We start from the raw sequence: 19,785 nt of genomic DNA, 5'->3' as shown, positions 1-19,785 counted from the left end.
ATAGTCAGGAAGGAAGGATAGGCTCTGTCATACACACATGTGGGACTTCTCAGCTCAAAAAATCCAGGACAGATGTGTGCCATTGGCACCTTCTAGGAGGCCTTACATCTGAGAACAGTAGCCTGGGAGGTCTATAACTTGCCTAGGGCTATGACCTGGATACCCAGTCCATCTGAGGGTCTGCTCCCAAATTCATCATGACTTGGGACCAGAACAGTGGCACATTGGCTGGACGTGGAAACCAGAAAGACGCTGGAGCTCTGGGTTCTATCCCTCCATATAACCTTTCGCTTTCTCTGACCCCTAGTCTATGCCCCGCCCCCATATAAATGGAAGAGTATTCTTGAAGGCTTTTCCCATGGTGACACTTCTCTTGAGGATCCAGACACCAGTAAAAAATAAAGGCAGTTTGTAGGGAGGGTCCAGTTCTCATTAATGAACATGCCACTGGACCAGGCCCACGCCTTGTTTCGGACTGTACTGAAACTGAGCGGGGGGCAGGGAGTTTTCTGTTGGTGGAGCGTGTACACTGACAGTCCCTCATTTAATCTGGTGACAATCTAGGCAGATGGAGCTGTTCTCATTGTAGAGGTGAGAAGGTATGGAGGAAAAGCAGCCTCAACATTGGACAGAAGACGGCCTACAGTGCAGACAGTGCCCTATCAGAGCTCAGCAGAATGGCAGAGGTTGCAGCTGGTCTAATGACCTTGCGTAACGCCCCATCATCTGTCCTAACCAACCCTCGGTCTGTTGAATACCTTCATCAGAATGTACTGGGATCCCTGGGAACCTGGAGTACTTGATCTGAGCAAAAAGTTTGACTCCTTTGTACATAGAGGAAGAGACAGGTTTGCCATGTGTGGGGCACCGTTCGGGGGGAGGAGGGGGACATCAGATCTTTGAACTGACATTTGCTTAGAACTCCAGCATGGCCCAAGGCATTCATGGGTACCACTTTCCCCATTTCTATCACCACAGCTTTGTCTTCTATTGAAAGAGGGACTAACCATGCAGCCACAGTCATTTCCCAACACATGCTGCCTTGAGCTTGCAGCCCAGAGGAGGCTGAATCTCATGAGCCTCTCTCCCAGGACCACAGAGGCTCTGCCACCGATGTTCACCAGTGATCGCCCTTCTGAGAGACCGACGAAAACCACGTCTAAGTCTTGTTCACAAATGCTGAGGGGCTCTTTAAAGAAGGTGGTGGCACTGGACTGTAACCGGGTCTGATTCCTTTGGGAGAGGGCATGAGGGAGGAAACGCATTCTCAGAAGAGGTGAGAGGCAGACCCCGGCATATTTCCATGCACTAAAAGTATGTCTGTGAGGAATGGTTAGAAAGAGGAGGACAGGCAGCGCCCATAGCCACAGAGGCCAAGCAGGTGGCCATGCCAGCACGGAGCCCCGGCACGCAAAGGGTGAAGCTTTTAGGCGAGCAGCAGCTAGTGATCTCAGCTTCCCTTGGTCTTAATGCTCCTGAAAGGCTCCCTGTAATTGGGCATCAGTAGTTAATGCAGTATTGACTGCATTACACGCTCCCGTGCCTCCCCTCGCTAATGCCAATTGCATCACCTTGTACAGTCACCGGCTTGCTTAGCCAATAGCCGTTAAAAGCAATCCAAATCATGAATCATATGGGAAACTTTTAGCAAGACACTGCCATCCGAGGAGACAATTTACAGTTGAGTTAATCTGGGTACATTAGTGAGACATGGATTCTGGACGACAGACCAATTTATGTTGTTTCCCTGTCCCCCATCCCCCTTAGTCCTCTGTGTGGGCAAATGAATGGGAGAGCAGGGGAGCTGAGCTGAACACCTGCCTCTTTGCTCAGTGTTCCAGGAGGGGTGGGGGAGCCTCATCTTTACAGACTCTCAGGCTGGCTGAGTTTGCGCAGGAAGGGGCAGTGACTGTCCTGTCCTGCTGGCTCAGGATGTGTAATACCTCCCTCCCAGCAGAGAGTGGGGGCTGCTGAAGCTGGTTATGGCAGGTGTGGATGAAGCCCTCCTGACAGGCACTAGGTGAGTGCCAGGAGCACACCCCCCCCATCCATGCCAGGCCCTTACTAGCCTTTAGCAGGCTGTAGTACCCACTGGGCTGTCTTTCCCCCAATGGGGTAGGGTCTCTGCCAGGGCCAGGAAGGCCAAGGCCACACTACTCTCCAAGGTCTAAGGCATGATGTGACAGACCAAGAGGTCTTGCTGGCAGCAACTTCACAGACAGACAAAACGCTGCGGAGGCCGTGTTCCTAGCAGTCATTAACAATTGAAGACTCTGCTGTCTGGTCCTCCCCAACCCAGCTACACCTCTCCTTAAGCATTTCTTTAACTTATTAAAAAATGCTCTGGGAATCCTGTCTGCTGTTTAGTTCCACAATGTGCCTGCTGCTTCCTGTGGTCACCGGAGCCATCCTGCTGGGCTTGTACAGTGGCCAGTTAGACCCAGACCAGCCCTGCTCCAGCATGCATTTGGGAACCTGCTGGCACTCCCAGCTGGGTGCCCTCAGCATCCTCTCTGGCCCAGGCCCCCACAGCTCAATTCTTACTCTTCAGTCTGGTCTCCACTCAGGGGGGGCGGGGGCTCTTCTCCATCAGTGAAGGTCAAATTTGATTTGCAGGGTTCAGGGCAGGAGTTTCTTTGCTCCCCTGGGACATCTGTCTCCCCTGTCCACACTCAAAGTCCGTAGTCTGGTGCCAGCCCAGGCTGCAGGTGCCAGGGGGAAGGGCTACTTTTCCAGGAGAGTTGGAGGAGCTCACCACCCCTTTTGCTGACAGGGAGACCCACAGCATTTGGAAAGCCCGAGTTCCAGTAAAGTGGCGATTGCTAGGCCAAGAGCAAGCATCCAAATGAAAGCAATTAATCTTAAAACCCGAAGTTTAACCATTTGCAAGGCAGATCTTTCTGTCTCTGTGATGACCCTTCACTGCTTGACCTAATGGGTCACTTTATTAATAATGCACTGTGCTTAAAAGCAAAAAAAAAAAAAAAAAAAAATTTTTTTCCTGAGGATTCAATACTTCAGAAAGTCTCTTAAACCCGTTGCTAGGGCAAAACGATTGATATTTTATTATCTTTCAGAAGTGCAACATGAAAGCCCTGCAGCCCAGCAGAGGGAGGGCTTTGGTCCTCTGCAGCTGGCAGACCCGACTTCAACCAGAGGAGCCCAGCCTCTCTCAACCAGATGCTGCCGGGTACAAAAAGGGTGTTTTGGAGACTAATAGGAGTCCTGAGGGCCTGCTGCTGCCAGACAATGGGTGCTCTGTGCAGCAGAGGAGCACACCCCTAGGGCCCAGGGCACCACATCTGCCATACAGTTCTGGTGGTTACATCCTGGGAGGGCAGAAGTGTGTGTGAAGTTAGGCAGTAGGTGTGGAGAGGCTAGTGAGTGTATCCACAGCTTTTCTTCACTCCCCAGTGAAGATACCACCTCCGGGAACCCAGCCTACCCGCTTTCCTTATGTTGTCATGGACCCCAGAGACCAGCAGTACCAATGGCGAAGGGCCACCATATTATTTGTACAAGTAGGAGGTGAAGTGGTCTCCTGAGCTCCATTCTGTAGTGGGGGGGGGGGGGTCACAGGAATCATGTGCCCAAGATATCCAGTCACACAGCAAGACTGAAGGTCTCTGGACATCCAGTCCCTTTAGCATTACCCCCAGAGCTAGAACCACTCTAGGGCAGACCCTGGGCAGAGGCGGAAATGCCATCTTGCCAAGATACAGTTAGTCTTCCTAGACTGAGGGCACCCTCATACAAAACTCAGGTCTTCTTGGCTTAAACTTGAGAAGCTGAGCATAAGGAATAACTTTGGTTAAAGGTGCACCCTGCTTCCCACATGCTTCTCACAGTGACAGTCCCTGTAGACAACCAAGAGGGAACTCTGTAGCTGGTCACGACTGATCTGAAGTAAGACGGGATAAAGAGTTACTGATGAGAACAGTCAAACTGAGGGCTCTCCCTGGCTGACCTGACCCGGACTACTTCTCCTTGCAGCCTATATATAAAACAGCCATTCTGATGGCCTCCTCCTGGAGCTCCAGGGTCTGTGAATAGAGGGGATTGTAAGAAGATGCTGTTGTCCTCCAGCCAGCCCCTAATCATCTAGATCCCCTCTTTTTATCTCTTCCTTCACTCATGCTGAGCACCTGCCTTTGGAGACTTAGCAGCCTGATGTCTCCCCTGCATACATCTACCCAGGCTGGACATTTTAAAGGCCATCTCTGCCTATACCTCAGAAGGAACAGTTAGTCTGGGACAGTTGGATGAGACAGCAATCAACTGAACAGCGGTATGGCGATATGACCTTGAACAAGTCACTTAACTTTTAGTTTCCAGCAGTAGTCATGGCAACCACACCTCAGTGGACAGAAGGCACAAACCCAATGGAGGTTTTCTGGGGATGTCCCATTACTCCTAGCCTTTCCAGTCCCCACCCAAATGGTACTAACAGTGGGCTTGCCAACCATCTTGCCCACCTTTCCCTTCAGCACCTACAGAACACACAGAGGACCCAAGGCATCCGGGGGACCGCCACCCCCTAGACTTGGTGCCTGTCTTAGGTCACAGGACAGACACAGGTTCTATTTTACCTTCCAGACAATTGGGATCCCCACTGACTGCAAGGCACTCCCAGCCAAAAAGACTTCAGGGTCTATGAGACCACCTGCTAGTGGTCCACAGTCATGTGACCTCTCAGCTCCGAAGCCCTCTTGACCATACCACCCTCAAACCACTCCCTCTGGAGTGCTACTGGCCCATGGCGGGACAATTCCCCAGGCACAAACTCCCGCCTTTACATTCAAGGGGACATGAAATAGAGGCCATCCCAGGAGACATCCCCCTCACCAAGTCATGCTTGTGGGCAGCCCCCCCCCCCCGACCCAGTTGGCCTTCCCCTCTTGGGTTTGCATCCCGGCTTTTCGCAGTCCTCCCGCGCTCTCGCTCGCCCCCAAGCTCTCTAGTTCCTTTCTCCCTTGAAGCTGCTGATTTGCTGGGCACTCAGCGCCTCTCGGGTTACGCGGCGGTCGCGGGGGTGATGGCTGCGGTGAGCGGTGAGCGAGGAGCAGCCGCAGAGACCAAACGCTCCGCGCCAAGCGCCAGGGCGCAGAGACCAGAGGGCACTCTGAACCTCCACGCCGCCCCGCGGCGAATCGCCTCGCCCCGCCCGCCAGTCCGGACACCCGGAGACCTAGGGGGCGCGAAGCCAGGAGCTCGCCCACCCGACCCGAGTCTGTCCTCCGGCCCCGGGCCGCGGGCTGGCTCCACAACCCGGCGTGGCCCCGTGTCTGTGTCCCTGAGTCCCGGTGCGTGGCATCCCACGCGCCGCGGTGAAGGCGTTGGGGGCGTCGGGACCCCTGCCCGCCACCTACCGTCCTCCTTGTCCAGCACCATCATCTCGGGAGCTCCGTGTCCAGCCGCTGCTCGGCTCGGCCGGGAAAAAGGCGCCGACTCCGGGCGCGTTTCGGCTGGGCGGCCGGTGCTCCGGCAGCAAGCGGGCTCTAATTACCCGCTTGTCCGGCTCTTAACCTAGATTGCACTCAGCTAGAATTACAGTCAGGAGTGAAGCACTTCGCAGATACAAAAGCAGTCTCACCTACTTTTGTGCCTCAGAATTGCAAGGAACTACGAACTGCAATTTAGAGAGAAAGAGAGGGAGAGGGAGAGAGAAGGGGGAAGAGAGGATCAGAGCCGTTTCTTTGATTCTCACCTTCTAAATGGCTCAATTTGCCCAGTATAATCTGTCTTAATGTAATTGCATTTGATAGCTCATAACCCTGGCTCTGGCAACGACACAGCTTTCAGCCTCATAAAGTGTTTTCCCCTCGGATTTAATCTGAATCTCAATCTGAAATTATATTCAAAGAGATGGGGGAATCTCGGCGGCCGACTCCCGCTGCCTTTCTCCCTCAATGTATGAGGTTTGCACTCCTGCTACTGAATAAATGCACACATTTCCCGAGGCCCCCCTCCCTGCCGGGTTAATGGGGAGTGGAGACGCGCGGTTGCCCGGCTCTGCAGCGCCACCTGGAGTCCTCTGCGCTCCAGCTCGGTGAATGACTTCGCTTGGGTACCAGGGTTTCTTCCTGATCTCGGGTGTCTGGTGGACCCTGCCTGTCCCAAGCCCTTCAACCTTGCTTTCTCTTTCCTCATAGGAAGGCTATTTCTCTAATCACGACTTCTCTTTACCAGCTCTGCCTAGGGCTTCTAGTCGATTCTATAGTTGTTAGGCAAAGTTAATTCCTCTGCAGAGCACAAAATTCCTGTGAATCCTACAGTGACTGTCCCTGTCAGTATGCTGGCCTCATTCCCACCACCCATCAACATCCTGATTCTGTGCAGAGGGGGAATCCTGTTTCAGCTTCTCTCTGAAAAGACATAATTGTTTGAAGACGTTTTCTCCCCTTCTGCAAATATTTACTGAGCACTTACTATGTACCACACACTATTCTAAGGGACTGGGTGTAGCAGAAAAGATTCTGTTGTGGAGCTGACAACCCTTGCTCACACAGCAGGAAGAAAGACAGGTCCAGTGCCTTTCCTCTTAGACTCTGCTTCCCTGAGAAACCCTGTCCAGGCTGCCTACTCCAGGAAGGCCACCTGCCTTTAAACCCCCAAGGGTGCCCCACCCTCATCCCAGATATTCTAGAGCTCCAAAATGGGAGTGGAGTTGATGACGTTCAGCTCAAGAAGGGCTCCAGCAGACATGGGAGGAGCTTGGTCCTGGCAGTTACTGAGGACTTGATTCTGGCCAGGTGTGGGAAACTGAGGCTCCAGGGGAGCTATCAGCTGGGAGCCCATCCTTTTGTTGCCAATTAACAAATAGCAGACTGAAAAGTCGCTTCTCTTTCTTCATTTTTTGGGGGGGTTGTTTTGGGGTTTTTGTTTTGGTTGGTTTTGTTTTGTCTTATTTTTGAAACAAGGTTTCTCTGTGCAGCCCTAGCTGTCCTGGAATTCACCCTGTAGACCAGGCTGGCCTTGAACTCACAAAGAATCGCCTACATCTGCTTCCCAAGTTCCCAAGTGCCGGGATTAAAGGCACACTCCCAGCTCACTTTCCCTGCTTCTGAACTAGTCACATCTGTTCTGGCTCTAAAGGTGCCCCAGAAGGATAACGGGTGCTCCAGCCAATGTGGGGTGAGGCTCTATTTCACACACAGGAGACCAAAAGGCAAGCTCCGCCCTTTCCATCCTGCCCCCCCCCCCACACACTTTACAGGAGGATGGGGTGGGGAGCACAGCCCATCCTCACTCCTAGGCTGGGAAGTCAGGCTTTGAGGAAACCGAAGAGCAGCTGTTTCTAATGAGATGCCTCATCCGCAGCTCAGAGGGTTTCGCTTTCCCCTTCATCTTGAATACTTAATCTTAATAGTCCTTGAGTATATTTGATGTTAAATATATCGTTTTGCTCAGGCTCCCTGTCCCTCAGGACTGCAAGCTTGATCTCTCCCCTGTCACTGCAGCCAGAGCTGTGCCCTCAAGGTGGGAGAGGAAGCTTCATTGTTGCTGCCACCCCCCCTTCCACCAGCTGGTGTAGCCCCCCCTGCTCTGACCCAGGGCCAACCAATGTAGCAAGTGCGGAGCCTGGCAAAGGCAGTGTCTTGAAGATTTGTCTCTGGGTTATCTGGAGTCATAAGGTCTGTAGTCTCGCTCCTGATCTCCAGAGGTCTACGTCTTGCTTTGGGGTCTTGACCCTGACCTACGAGTCAGGACTCATCAGCTTAAACCACATTCCCACTCTCTTGTCTGAACCTCCGCTCATGCCAAATTCCAAGGTACCCAATGGGCAGCCCCTTGGCCAAAATTCCTTTGGGGGGGGTCAGGACTCCTGCTCCCCGAGCTCTGAGGTATAAGGCAGTAAGCTACAGAAGCAGGTAGGGTGCTGTGTGTGAAGGTTGCTTGTCCCTACAGGTGGCTGCCTCTACACCCTGGCTATGAGCAAGGTCCCCCAATTCGTTCTGAAAGGAGAACCCAGAAAAAAGTGGCCTTGATGCCCAGCAAGTGTCAGGCGGCTTAGGAAGGAGCCAGATGTGAGCTTCACCTGTAGGTGGCCTATCTTAAACTCACAGGTGGCCCCCACCCTCCTGTCCTCTGAGTCCTGGTCTGCTTCCAGGACCTGGGACATGCCAACGATGTCTGAGTGGAATCCTAAGATGCCCTGGGGCTGGAAGAGGCAGTTTTAGCCCCACGCATCCCACAGGTGGTGAGCCAGCTCTCTCAACACAACACAACAAGAGTGTTCAAAAATGCCCTTCAAAGCAGGGGACACCAGTTGATCAGTCCCCGGAGTTCCTCGGAAGAGAATGGGGATGGCTCCTGGTCTCTAGCTAGCTGCCTTGCACATTTCTGAACAGGCCCCAGCAGTTCATCTTTGTGGCTGTCAGGAACATCCCCAAAAACAAGGGTTCCTGCATTAGGGGTGGGGGACAGTTTTACTTGATGCCTAAGGGCCCAGGCCGACTAGATCATCCAGAACTCTTCAGAGGCCGGCCAACGTGTCGGAGCCTGAAGGCTCTTAAGTCCCAGCACAGCAAAGTTATCTCCAAGATGGGGTTACACACCGTCCAGGAAAGCATTCAGGGTGACAAGGACCCTTTCCCTGTGCACATTTGGCAGTTATAGGACAGAGTAAGCCAGTGCCACCAGGAGGCCTGCTGGCCAAGTTCTGATGCCCTGCTTCTTCCCTACACACGCAAAAGCAGCTAGTGCGCAGGAATTTGCAACCAGCTTATAGAGGAGAAGTACACTGTCGGCAAACTCCCTCTTTGGGATTCTAGAGAGCCTAGAGAGGACTCCTCAGGAACTGCAGTCATAAACTGTTAGGCTTTAGAAAGGCCTAAGCCAAATCTGCACAAATCTACCCTGCCCCTCCAGGAAAGCCAGCCCATCCCTGTACAAGAGCCCCTAAATAGCTGGTTTGGGAGGACCCAGATCGGCCCCAAAACTTTTTATGTTACCAGACTTTCTATGCTAAAACAGAATGCCCCGGAAAAGCCAGGACAATTGGTCACCAAAGGGGATATGGTAGGATAAGACAGGTAATTAATGGGACCAAAGAGGAGACCAGACAGACAGACAGACCCTCTTCCTAGTGATTAGCAACTCACAGCTCTAAATTTCTGAGTCTCCTATCGTACTATGTCATACTCTAGGCATGACTGTCCCACTGTCCTCAGCCCTGAGGATGGCACCAAGGTGACTTCTCGAGATACCTACATTGCAGGTGTGGGGGACAGGGGAGGGAACAGTTAGACCTAAGGGTAGATTTATATTTTATGAGGCCCAAAGTTTACAGCAGTCTTGGGATGGGGGCTCCTTAAGAAAAGGAATAAGATGCAGACCAGCTTGGGCTCTCTCTCAACTATCCCGAGTCCCTCACCCCACCCACACCCACACCCCACAACCCACTGGCCAAAAATGAGATTCCTAATTCAAACAGATCACCGGAGATCTGGTAACAGGAGACTCCAAAGACCCCAAACTTCCCTTGGCTAGTCCACCCATCTATCCTAATCAGCAGGACACTCACTAAAGTAGTCTGGGTGAGCTGATGTCAGGCCACCTTCCAGCCCTGCAGGGGGCCAAGATAATGCCACCCACTAAGTAGGCCCTAAAGTCCCAGACCCCAGGTGCAAGGCTGAGAGAACCCAAGGACCAAAGCTACTTAGAATACATACACCCGCCAAGTTCTCTGAGCACCCCCTGGGGGTCCCTTTCACACCGTGGTAGGGAAAAATGAAAATACTCAAGGAGGCCCAAAGAGTGGCTGGTGGTGGGTACAATCACAAGCGGGAAGCCCACACTCCCACCTGTCTCTGTAAGCTCTGGATGCCTCCAGTGGGGCAGGAACGAGAAAGTTCCTGGCTGCAGTGTGCCCAGATAACAGGCTCCAGGATGCACGCGGGGCGGGGGTGAGGGGGGGAGACTTCCTCATCCCGCGAGGAACACGGGGCGGCGCAGAGCCTGGCACCCTCGACACACACCCTCACAGACACAGGGCACAGGTCCAGCTTCCGAGCTTCCGGGAAGCCGCCAACCGGCTCCAAGCAGCGGTCGAGACCGGTGCCTGGGCCTCTGTCGCGGAGATGGAGGTAGCCTCGGCAGAGCCGGCGCTGTTTCCCAAGTGTCCCCCGGCACCTACCGTCCTCTTGGTCCAAAACCATAGTCCCCAGGCGGCTCCAGCCGGGTGCTGGCGGAGGATGCAGAGGGACTTGGCGGCTCGGACTGTCGCCAAAGGGGCGCCTGCGCTGCTTTCCGCGGTCGCGCGTGGGCCCCGCGCCCCGCGGCCGCCGACGAGGGCGGACGGAGCGGCGCCCGGAGCGCAGCGCCGCGGGCGGGCAGGGCGCGCGGGAGGAGCGAGCGAGGGCGCGGCGCGTTCGGGGGCGGGCGCCGGGCGGGGCCGCGGCCGCGTGGGCTGAGCAGCTGGGACCCGGCCCGAGCCAAGCGGGAGCCTGAACCCGAGCTAGGGCCGGAGCCCGGGGCCGAAGCAGCCGCCGCAGCCGCACTCTCGGGTTCCCTCTTGCAGTCTGCTGCGCTCGCTCTCACCAGAGTGCAGCTTGCATTTCCCAGGGCCCCTCAGACTCCCCTGTTAATTAAATCAATTCATTATGCTCAGATCTGATTAGCGGCCCTTCCCCCCCTTTGAATCAATTATTCAATACACAAACATAATTGCTTGGGCCAGAGGTGCCCGCCATTAGCTTATTTAACTCCAAGGACACTAATTACCCGCAGGGCACGGGAACTTTTCTCATTAATTCTGACAAAACACAAAAGCACAGCCAGAGTGTGTGCATGTGAGGGACTCTGTGCATGTGTGTGTGCCTGTGTGACCGCATGCCTGAGTGAGGGATGTGTGGGGCGGTGGGCCGCTGGGACAGCTTATGACCAGTGGAGAGGGTGGTATTCGTGCCATCGCGTGTGAGGGTGTGCAGTTTTCCACCGAAGAACATTCTGGTGTGAGTGTGGGACTCCAACTCCCTGTTTGAGTTGAGCTAGGTGTGGCTTTGGGTCTGGGACTATAGACTAAGGTTGGGGACCCAGCACAGGAATGCAGAGTGCTTCTGCTTATGACTTTGGGAATGTGACTCCCTGCCATACTACCTCTTCCTTTTTCATTATACCCCTGCGACTGCAGCTACAAACGGGGGAAACACAGACTACAAAAGAGAAACCAGGCGGGGGTGGGGGTTTGGGGATGGCAGGGGGCAGCGAGAATGGAGTGGGTGAAGCTGGAGCCAGTCTAGTCCACAATATCTACCCCAGTCACCTGCTCTCCTGCACTGAGCTTTGCCACATGCACCCTGAGCTCCCACCCCACCTCACCTCTTACTCCTTCCCTCTTCCCACCCAGTAACACTACCCTCGATCTTCTATGTGACATAAAAGCCCCCACCCCACACACATATGCTTCACACTGGGGCAACTCTACCCACCCTATCCTAGTTTTCCTCTGGTCTCTAAGCTGGAGCTTAGAGATGGACCAACTCTACATTTTACCTCCCAGGAAATCTCTATTGAGGGAGCCAGGGAGAGAGCCCACAGAGGCAGGGACACAGAGGGTAATTGATTCCCCCAAATTAGGTTTCTGCTTTCCAAAGACTGGTATTGTTCGAGTTCTCAATGTGCACAGAGGTATTGAAGATTTCCTTTTTGTTTCCTCGGGCAATGAATGAGCTTAATCCATTTGGCTTTTTATAAATCAGGAAACTAATATTCACTCCTTCCATGGAGGCTTAAAAAATTTAATTGGTGGAGGGGGCGGGGCTTAGTAGCCCTTATGCTGTGCTCAAGCTCCCACTTATCAAAACACATTCTGATGGAGGGGTGGGGGAAAATAGGGAGAGTCACACGGGTCCCCCTCCCCCCATCCTTACACATGCTCTCAAAGTCTCTGGGAAAGTTTCTGAAATTATTGCACAAATTATGTTCAATTTAGTGATGAAAAGAAGGCTGTTCAGAGGGTGCCTCCAAATTGGCTGCTTAGATACTGGGTAGTGCTGAGCCCCTGGGTATACCCCATGGCATGGCAGGTTTGCCAATTCCTTTCTCTCTCCGTCCTAAACAGTTCCAAATTATCATCTTCCTGATGCCAAATGTTTGTTACCTTGTGCCTTTCCGGCTCTGATGATCTTGGGGTGCGAGGGGGGGTAGTGCATAGAGAGTTGGCTCAGCAAGTTAAGACATTTGCAGCCAAGCCTGGCAACTGGAGTTGGATCCTGGGGACCCATATGGCTGAAGAAGAAAATGAACTCTTGTTGCCGGTCCTTTGACCTCCATGGCCTGTGTTCTCTGCTCTACCAACTAACTAAATAAATGTGATTTAAATTTTTAAACAATCTTTCCTCATGCATATGTGTGTTCCTGTGTGTTGGTGTGCACACCTGCAGGTGTGTGAGTGAGTGTGTGCAGGTGCAGTGTGTATGTCAGTGGGCACACACATCTGAAGACCAGAGGACAGTCTCAGACATTGTGATGGTTTGAGTAGGACTCATGTATTTGAATGCTTGCCCCCACAGGGAGTAGCACCATTAGGGGGTGTGGCTATATGCGAGTAGGTGTGGCTTTATTGGAGAAAGTGTGCCGCTATGAGGGTGGACTTTGAGGTCTCATATGCTCAAGCTACATTCAGTGTGGCTCTCAGTCACTCCTGCTGCCTGAGAATCAAGATGCAGAACCCTCAGCTCCTTCTCCAGCACTTACTGTGTCTGCCTGCACGGTCCCATGACTACAGTAGACTGAACCTCTAAAACCGTAAGCCAGCCTCAATTAAATGTCTTCCTTTATAAGAGTTACTGTGATCATGGTGCCTCTTCACAGCAACAAAACCCTAAGGAAGACAGATGTCATCCCCAAGAGCGCTGTCCACCTGCACTAACACAAAGTCTCCACAATTAGACTAGACTGGCTGGCCAGTGAACCCCAGGGATTCTGTCTCTGATTCCTAGAGCTCGGGTCCTTAGGCTTGGACTTCAATTCCAGGCCCTGCTCAGGCTCCCCATGTGTGTCAGCAGGTAAACCTATATGGTGCCATCTACTTACACTCCTGCCTTGGTGACTCTTCAGACAGATCCCTCTCCACAAAGGCTCCTCCCTGATTCTCACAGTCCTGCAAAGGCACCTTTCTCTACATTCCCACAAGCGGCTGTGTACACCAAGGTTGAATGATTTGTGCCTGAGTCTGGAGACGTGGGGGATGAGGTCAACCCTGAGGTCAGAGTTCAGCTCGCGGTTCTGATATTTTGAGCTGCATATTTCAAAATGGAGTCTCAGAGGCAGAATGCTAAGTTTTCCCAGGATGTCACGGGGATAGACTGGGACCAGAGCCCAGCAGTGTATTTATTCTACAGGCCCAACATGTAAGACTCTCTTATGTGTACTCTCTGTGATCAGGCAGGGCCACTGCCTAAAACTGATACTAGCTAGTCTTTATACTTGGACACCTGGTGAATGGGGGCAATTGGGATCTGAAACTCTGCCTGGCGTAGGCTTCACCTACTCCAAGAAAATATATCTTTTGATAATTTATACAAAATACCACATGGGCTAGCATAGGGGCCTCTGCATGAAGCCCTGGCCTCTTCACAGCCACCTTGACTCTGGAAAGAGCCTGTATGAACCTTAAGGGGGCAGCTGAGAGGGAAGAGAGAGAGACAGAGACACAGAAAAAGACCCAAATACTACAGAATGCCAACTAACACTGCATGTTGATGACACACATAGCCAGCCCAATCTCCTATTTGTGTGGGGCCCTGAATCCTGACGAAAGATTCTGAACTTAGTTCACAGCCGGGACTGTGATTTTAGTGGACCTGCAGTAACAGCTGAGGTTCCCATAGCAATGAGGAGAGGCAACGTACTAGATCAGGCTTCAAGGGCCTCGCCTGGTGGAAGAAATGGTTTCGGAGGTGCTGCTAGGCTGAGAAAGGGACAGTGGTAAAAATAAGAAATTGGGTTACTAGGGACTGTCATGTTGCTTTGTAAACCCCTCATAATACAGCTGTCCCTATAGCTAAGGTGTCACTTTGCAGGGCCAAGGTAGAAAAGAGAAGGAAGGGGTAGCATCGTGGTGGCACTGGCTGCTCGAACTGCAGGGAAACATCAATCCTCCTGGCCCATCAGCCCTACCTCTCAGCCCTTGGACGATTAGGAACTTACTCTCTGAAACTTGAAATCTAGTGGTGTCCAGAGGGGACTTGAGCTGTGCACATAAGCATTTTTAAACGTCGTGTGCACTGTGGAGGAGACTGTTCTGAAAAGGAGAACTGGAGCAACAGACTCTGGGGTAAATGATTGTCACTGTGTACAACTGGTTCTTGGCATTTATATGTCTTTATGTTCCAATCTGCTTTACTTGCATAACAGGCACGAGGGGAAAGGTGCTGTCTATAAGCATGGACCAGAACAATAGCAAGAGAGCAGGCCCACTGCCCACTGCTCCCGGTGGCAATGGAGCTGCCTGTATCTGTATGTTACAGAGAAGAGAGTGAGCAACGTGCATTTCCCTACTGAAAAACAGATTGTCTGAGTAAGTTAAAAAATAAAATACAGCCAAATGCTGTTTACAAGAAATTCTCCCAAAACAAGGTGGCAAAAAAAAAAAAAAAAAGGCCGAAAATAAAGCAAGGGGCGTAAAAATCTATGCAAGCAAATGAAAGCAGAGAGGGAGTAGGAACAGCAATATTAATGTCAAACAAAGCAAACTCCAAGGCTAACGGCATAAACGGCTCGAAAATGAAGGCATACACTCTGCAGTTACTTCTGAATCAGAAATAAGATCAAACCCAAAATAGAAATTGTCTAATAATGGAAATGCAACAGCGTACCCATGCAGAACCTGTGAGAAACAGTTGTAGTCAGAGGGGAAATCTAGACCCTTAAATGCTTTTAATATCACAAAGAAAATAGGAAACAGAGGGGGAAAGACTTAAAATGAAAGCTCTATATACATAAGAAATTAGAAAAAAGACAGACAAAAGCCTTCCACATAAGTCAGCTAGTCAAGGTGTTAGCTTCCAAGCCCGAGGACCTGAGTCCATTGCCTGGTTCAGAGTGACTCTGGCCTCTACACATGCACCAAAGCATGCACTTCCCTCCACTGCCGGCAACAAATGCAATTAAATATTTTATAAAAGAAAAAGTGCGAGTAAATCCATGAAAACCAGAAGGTAATCAGTGAAGTTAATCAAGTTGGAAAGTTATTTTTAACAATTAAAATAATAGTTAAGAAAAAAAATTAGAAACCAAGTATACTTTGTATAAAATATTCTTTTTAAAAAATAAGCAAACTTGACGAAGACATAAAGGAAAAATGTGCAGTGTTAGATACAAACAGAAGATCAAGAGAACAAGAGAATGAGACAGGTATGAGGAGAGAGAGCATCACTAGGTACCAAACAGGCTTGAGGGTGGTAAGAGCTGTCTGTATTGACCTGTAACAGTCAAAGTGAACAGCTAGATAAATGATGTCAAGCAACATAGAAAATTACAAAAGCCAAACACAGAAATCAAAATCCACATTCAATCAATAGACAGAAGAGACTTAAAAGGAACTCTACACTGTGTCATTCAAACAGCGATATTCCATGCGCTCCAGCAACTCCACTTTTGGATATACACCCCTGTCATAGTTTGGGTTTTAGTGCTGTGAAGAGACCCCAGGACCAAGGCAGCTCTTATAAGGACAACATTTAATTGGATCTGGCTTACAGTTTCAGAGGTTCAGTCCATTATCATCATGGTGGGAAACATGGCAGCATCCAAACAGACATGGTGCTGAAGGAGTGGAAAGTTCTACATCTTGATCCAAGGCAGCCAGGAGGGGACTGACTGCCACACTGGGCTGAGCCTGAGCGTAGGAAACCTCCAGGCCCACCTGCACAGTGACCCACTTCCTGCAATAAGGTCACACTTGCTCCAACTAGGCCACACCTCCTAATAGTGCTACTTCCCATGGGCCAAACATATTTGAACCACCACAACCCCCAGACAACTGAAAGTAACTTTCCTCAGCAGCGTTTGTTTACAACAGTCAAAAAGGTGGAAGCAATCCCAGAGTCCATCGAGAGTTAAGTGGGTGAACTAGGTATGATAAATCCATACAGTTGGGTAAGCTAGTCAACCTTAAGAAGAAGGAATGTGTTACAACATGGATGACCGTGAGGATGTGACGGTTAGTGAAATAAGCAGGGTACAAGAAGGTGAAAACTGGTTGGCATTACAGTACGGAGAGCATGGGGTGGCTGGTGCACGCAGATATATAGAAGCAGAATAATTCTGTCAGGGGCTGGGAGGAGGGAACAGTGTACAGCTGTTTTTAATAGGCATATCATATCTGACTTTCAAGACAAAAAGATTAGTTGCACAACAATATAAATATGAATGACCAACCTGTATACCCAGTGGGTATAAGGGCAGTGAACACGCACACACACACACAAACACACAAACACACACAATCACAATTAAAACATTTTAAAGCTCAAAGCAAAGATTATATTACGGCAAGTTTTACACACTTTTAAAGCCCAATTTAATGCTATTTAAACCATCCCAGGCAATATAAAAAGTTGGAGAGCTTCCTGGTTTGTTTTATGAGCTAGCAATTTCTTAATTCCCTAACCTTATAAAGATTGATTTTTAAAGGGAAGGGGGGGAAATCGCAGAACAGCTTAATAGGAGTATAAAGTCTGAAATAAGATATTAACCAACTGGAGATGGGAAAATACCAACATAATAGCACACTATAAAAGAGGCAGGTTTATTGTAACACTACAAACCTGAGTCAGCATCAGAAAATCTACCTACATGAATACCCACATCAGCAACTAAAGGAAACAGATGTCAAAAGAAATCAGATCCAGCATTCTGCTACATGCCTCTCATCCCAGCACTAGAGAGATGGAGGTGGGAGTATCAGAAGTTCAAGGCTAACCTTGGCTACATAAATAGTCTGGGGCCAGCCTGGGCACCGTAGGGTCTGTCTCAAAATAGCCAAAACAAAAGCCAAGAATCACCATATTCAGCATGTGTTGCTAACAAATGTTTAGTGATAAGAAATCAAAGAAAACTACTTTGTTATGCAATGCCAGGGTTCAAACTCAGGGACTCGTATGTGTTGGGTAAGTTCTCTACCACAGAACATGAACTAATGAGAATAAATAGCAGGCTTTAAAAAAAGACGAAATATGTTTATTTACAAGTTACGTCATTGAAGACCAAGAAAATCCAATAAAATTTAGCTTAAAAGCTACTCTAATTAATTCACTAATGGAGAAGGCACTAAACACACAAGTAAGCAGAAATCTGTAGGCTTTTCCAAATGCAAATGTAAAATACGAAAAGAAATAAAGAGATAGATTATTTGTGACAAAGCGATCAAATATCTAGGAATGGTTTACAAACAAGAACCCCCGTGACAAATGTAAAGGTCTTTTTTTGGAGAAAGTGACAAGATAATATTAAAGGTGTATGACAAGGTCTAAGCATATAAAAGTCATAGCCACACATGAGGAAGAAAAAAAGGGGGAGGGGTGGACTGGTGAGATGATTCAGTGGTTGAGAGCACTGGCTGTTCTTCCAGAGGTCCTGAGTTCAATTCCCAGCAACCACGTGGTAGCTCACAGCCATCTGTAAAGGTAGCTAATGCCCTCTCCTGGCACTGCACACAGACCACTCTGCCCACTCAGGTACACAGAGTACTCTTATCTTAAATAAATAAACAAACAAACAAACAAATAAATAAATCTTTTTTTTAATGTAAGGAGGAAAGAAGAGTATGAAAAGCCAGTCCTCCGTAAATTACTAAATAGATTTGACCCATTTTTTTTTCTTTACAATTTCCAATTCAAAACTTAGAGAGCTCTCCCCCAGCCGAGCAAGATACCCAAAGGAAAGAAGGCTAAGGGGAAGAAGGTGGCCCCGGCCCCCGCCGTCGTCAAGAAGCAGGAGGCTAAAAAGGTGGTCAATCCTTTGTTTGAGAAAAGGCCCAAGAACCTTGGCATTGGGCAGGACATCCAGCCCAAAAGAGATCTAACACGCTTCGTCAAATGGCCACGCTACATCAGGCTGTGGCCGCAAAGAGCCATACTCTATAAGCGGCTCAAAGCACCTCCTGCCATTAACCAGTTCACCCAGGCCCTGGATAGGCAAACAGCTACCCAGCTGCTTAAGCTTGTCCACAAGTACGGGCCAGAGACAAAGCAAGAGAAGAAGCCAAGGCTACTGGCCCGTGCTGAGAAGAAAGCTGCTGGCAAAGGTCCCAACTAAGAGACCACCTGTCCTCCGAGCAGGAGTCAATAAAGTCGCCGCCTTGGTGGAGAACAAGAAGGCTCAGCTGGTGGTGATTGCCCACGATGTAGACCCCGTTGAGCTGGTGGTTTTTCTGCCTGCCCTGTGTGGAAAGATGGGGGTGCCCTACTGCATCATCAAGGGAAAGGCCAGGCTGGGGTGCCTGGTCCACAGGAAGACATGCACCACTGTTGCCTTCACGCAGGTTAACTCAGAAGACAAGGGTGCTCTGGCTAAGCTGGTGGAAGCTATTAGGACCAATTATAATGACAGATATGATGAGATCTGCAGCCACTGGGGAGGCAACGTCCTGGGTCCTAAGTCTGTGGTTCGCATTGCCAAGCTGGAAAAGGCAAAGGCTAAAGAACTCGCCACTAAACTGGGTTAAATGAACACTAAGTTTTCTGTACATAAACATAATTACAAAATTATTTTCCAAAAAAGCCTTATAGAACTAAAAATTTCATGTTAGTGTTTGTGTGTGTGTGTGTGTGTGTGTGTGTGTGTACTGTATACATGATCCTATGGGTGTGTGAATGTGTGTGTGTGTACTGTATACATGATCCTATGGGTGTGTGAATGTGTGTGTGTGTGTGTGTGTGCACGCGCACAGGTCAAAGATTGACATCTTGTCTTTTCCTCAGTCACTCTCCACCCTATTTTCTGAGACACCGACTCTCACTGAACCTGGAGCTCACCCACACAGCAGGCCAATAGGCCAGCAAGCTCCAAAGACCCACCAGTCCTTGCCTCCCCAGTGCTGGGATCACGGACATGCCCAGTGTTCCCAGTGCACTTGATTTTTTTATACGGACTCTTGGAATCCAAACTCGGGTCCTAATGCTTGTGCATCAAGCACTTTACCTACTGATCCATCACGCCAGCCCTCACTTGCAGTGCATTTGAAAAGAATACATTTCTGAGGTTAGTTGTGAAAACATATCTAAGGAAGACCTGTGTAAGGAACTTGTATTATCAGGTAATAAACGTGCACAAAGCCACCCATAATCTAATGGTATAGGTCAGAAGAGTGGACTCAGTCAGAGAACTGAGAGCTGATTCATGAATCCAGTTACAGAAAGAAATTTAAGCTATGACAAAACATTCACGTCAACTCATTAGATGGGGGAAAAAAATCAATGACGTTGTCATTTGCAAAGATGTCTCCAAGGAAGAAATATATAATAAAACCAACAAATACCTGAAAAGTCTCAACCTCAGCAGTCATCAGGGAAATGCTCTCAAAAGCCAGTGACCTTCTATCTCAGCCTTGATTCAAACTCAGATCGGATTTGGAGAGATGGTCCACCAGTCAAGAGTTGGAGCTCTGGTACGTTCCCATCATTCACATAGGGGCTCACAACTCTCTATAACTGCAGTTCCAGAGAATCCAATGCCTTCTCAAGGCTTCTGTGTGCACTGCATGTACTTACATATATGCAGGACAAATACTCACACACGGATAGAGAACAGCTCTGGAGAATTCCAAAGAATTCAGAA

General features: G+C 49.9%; 1 protein-coding gene and 1 pseudogene across 2 annotated transcripts in view; one reads left to right on the top strand and one right to left on the bottom strand.

Moving 5' to 3' along the window:
- Positions 1-10,285, bottom strand: part of LMO1 (LIM domain only 1) — a 35,134-nt gene extending 24,849 nt beyond the window's left edge. Inside the window, exon 1 of the mRNA XM_080913623.1 lies at positions 10,139-10,285. Coding sequence (XP_080769749.1) covers positions 10,139-10,160 — 22 coding nt within the window. The 5' untranslated portion in view covers positions 10,161-10,285. The remainder of the gene's footprint in view (positions 1-10,138) is intronic.
- A 5,859-nt stretch (positions 10,286-16,144) lies between these two features.
- Positions 16,145-18,673, top strand: LOC308417691 (large ribosomal subunit protein eL8-like; annotated as a pseudogene). The gene is made up of 2 exons: positions 16,145-16,168; positions 17,854-18,673. The product of its transcript is annotated as a large ribosomal subunit protein eL8-like (transcript).
- The last annotated feature ends 1,112 nt before the right edge of the window (positions 18,674-19,785 follow it).

The sequence above is a fragment of the Micromys minutus genome (assembly GCF_963924665.1).
Source record: "Micromys minutus genome assembly, chromosome: 2".
Taxonomy (NCBI): domain Eukaryota; kingdom Metazoa; phylum Chordata; class Mammalia; order Rodentia; family Muridae; genus Micromys; species Micromys minutus.
This window is presented reverse-complemented; position numbering and strand designations above follow the sequence as displayed.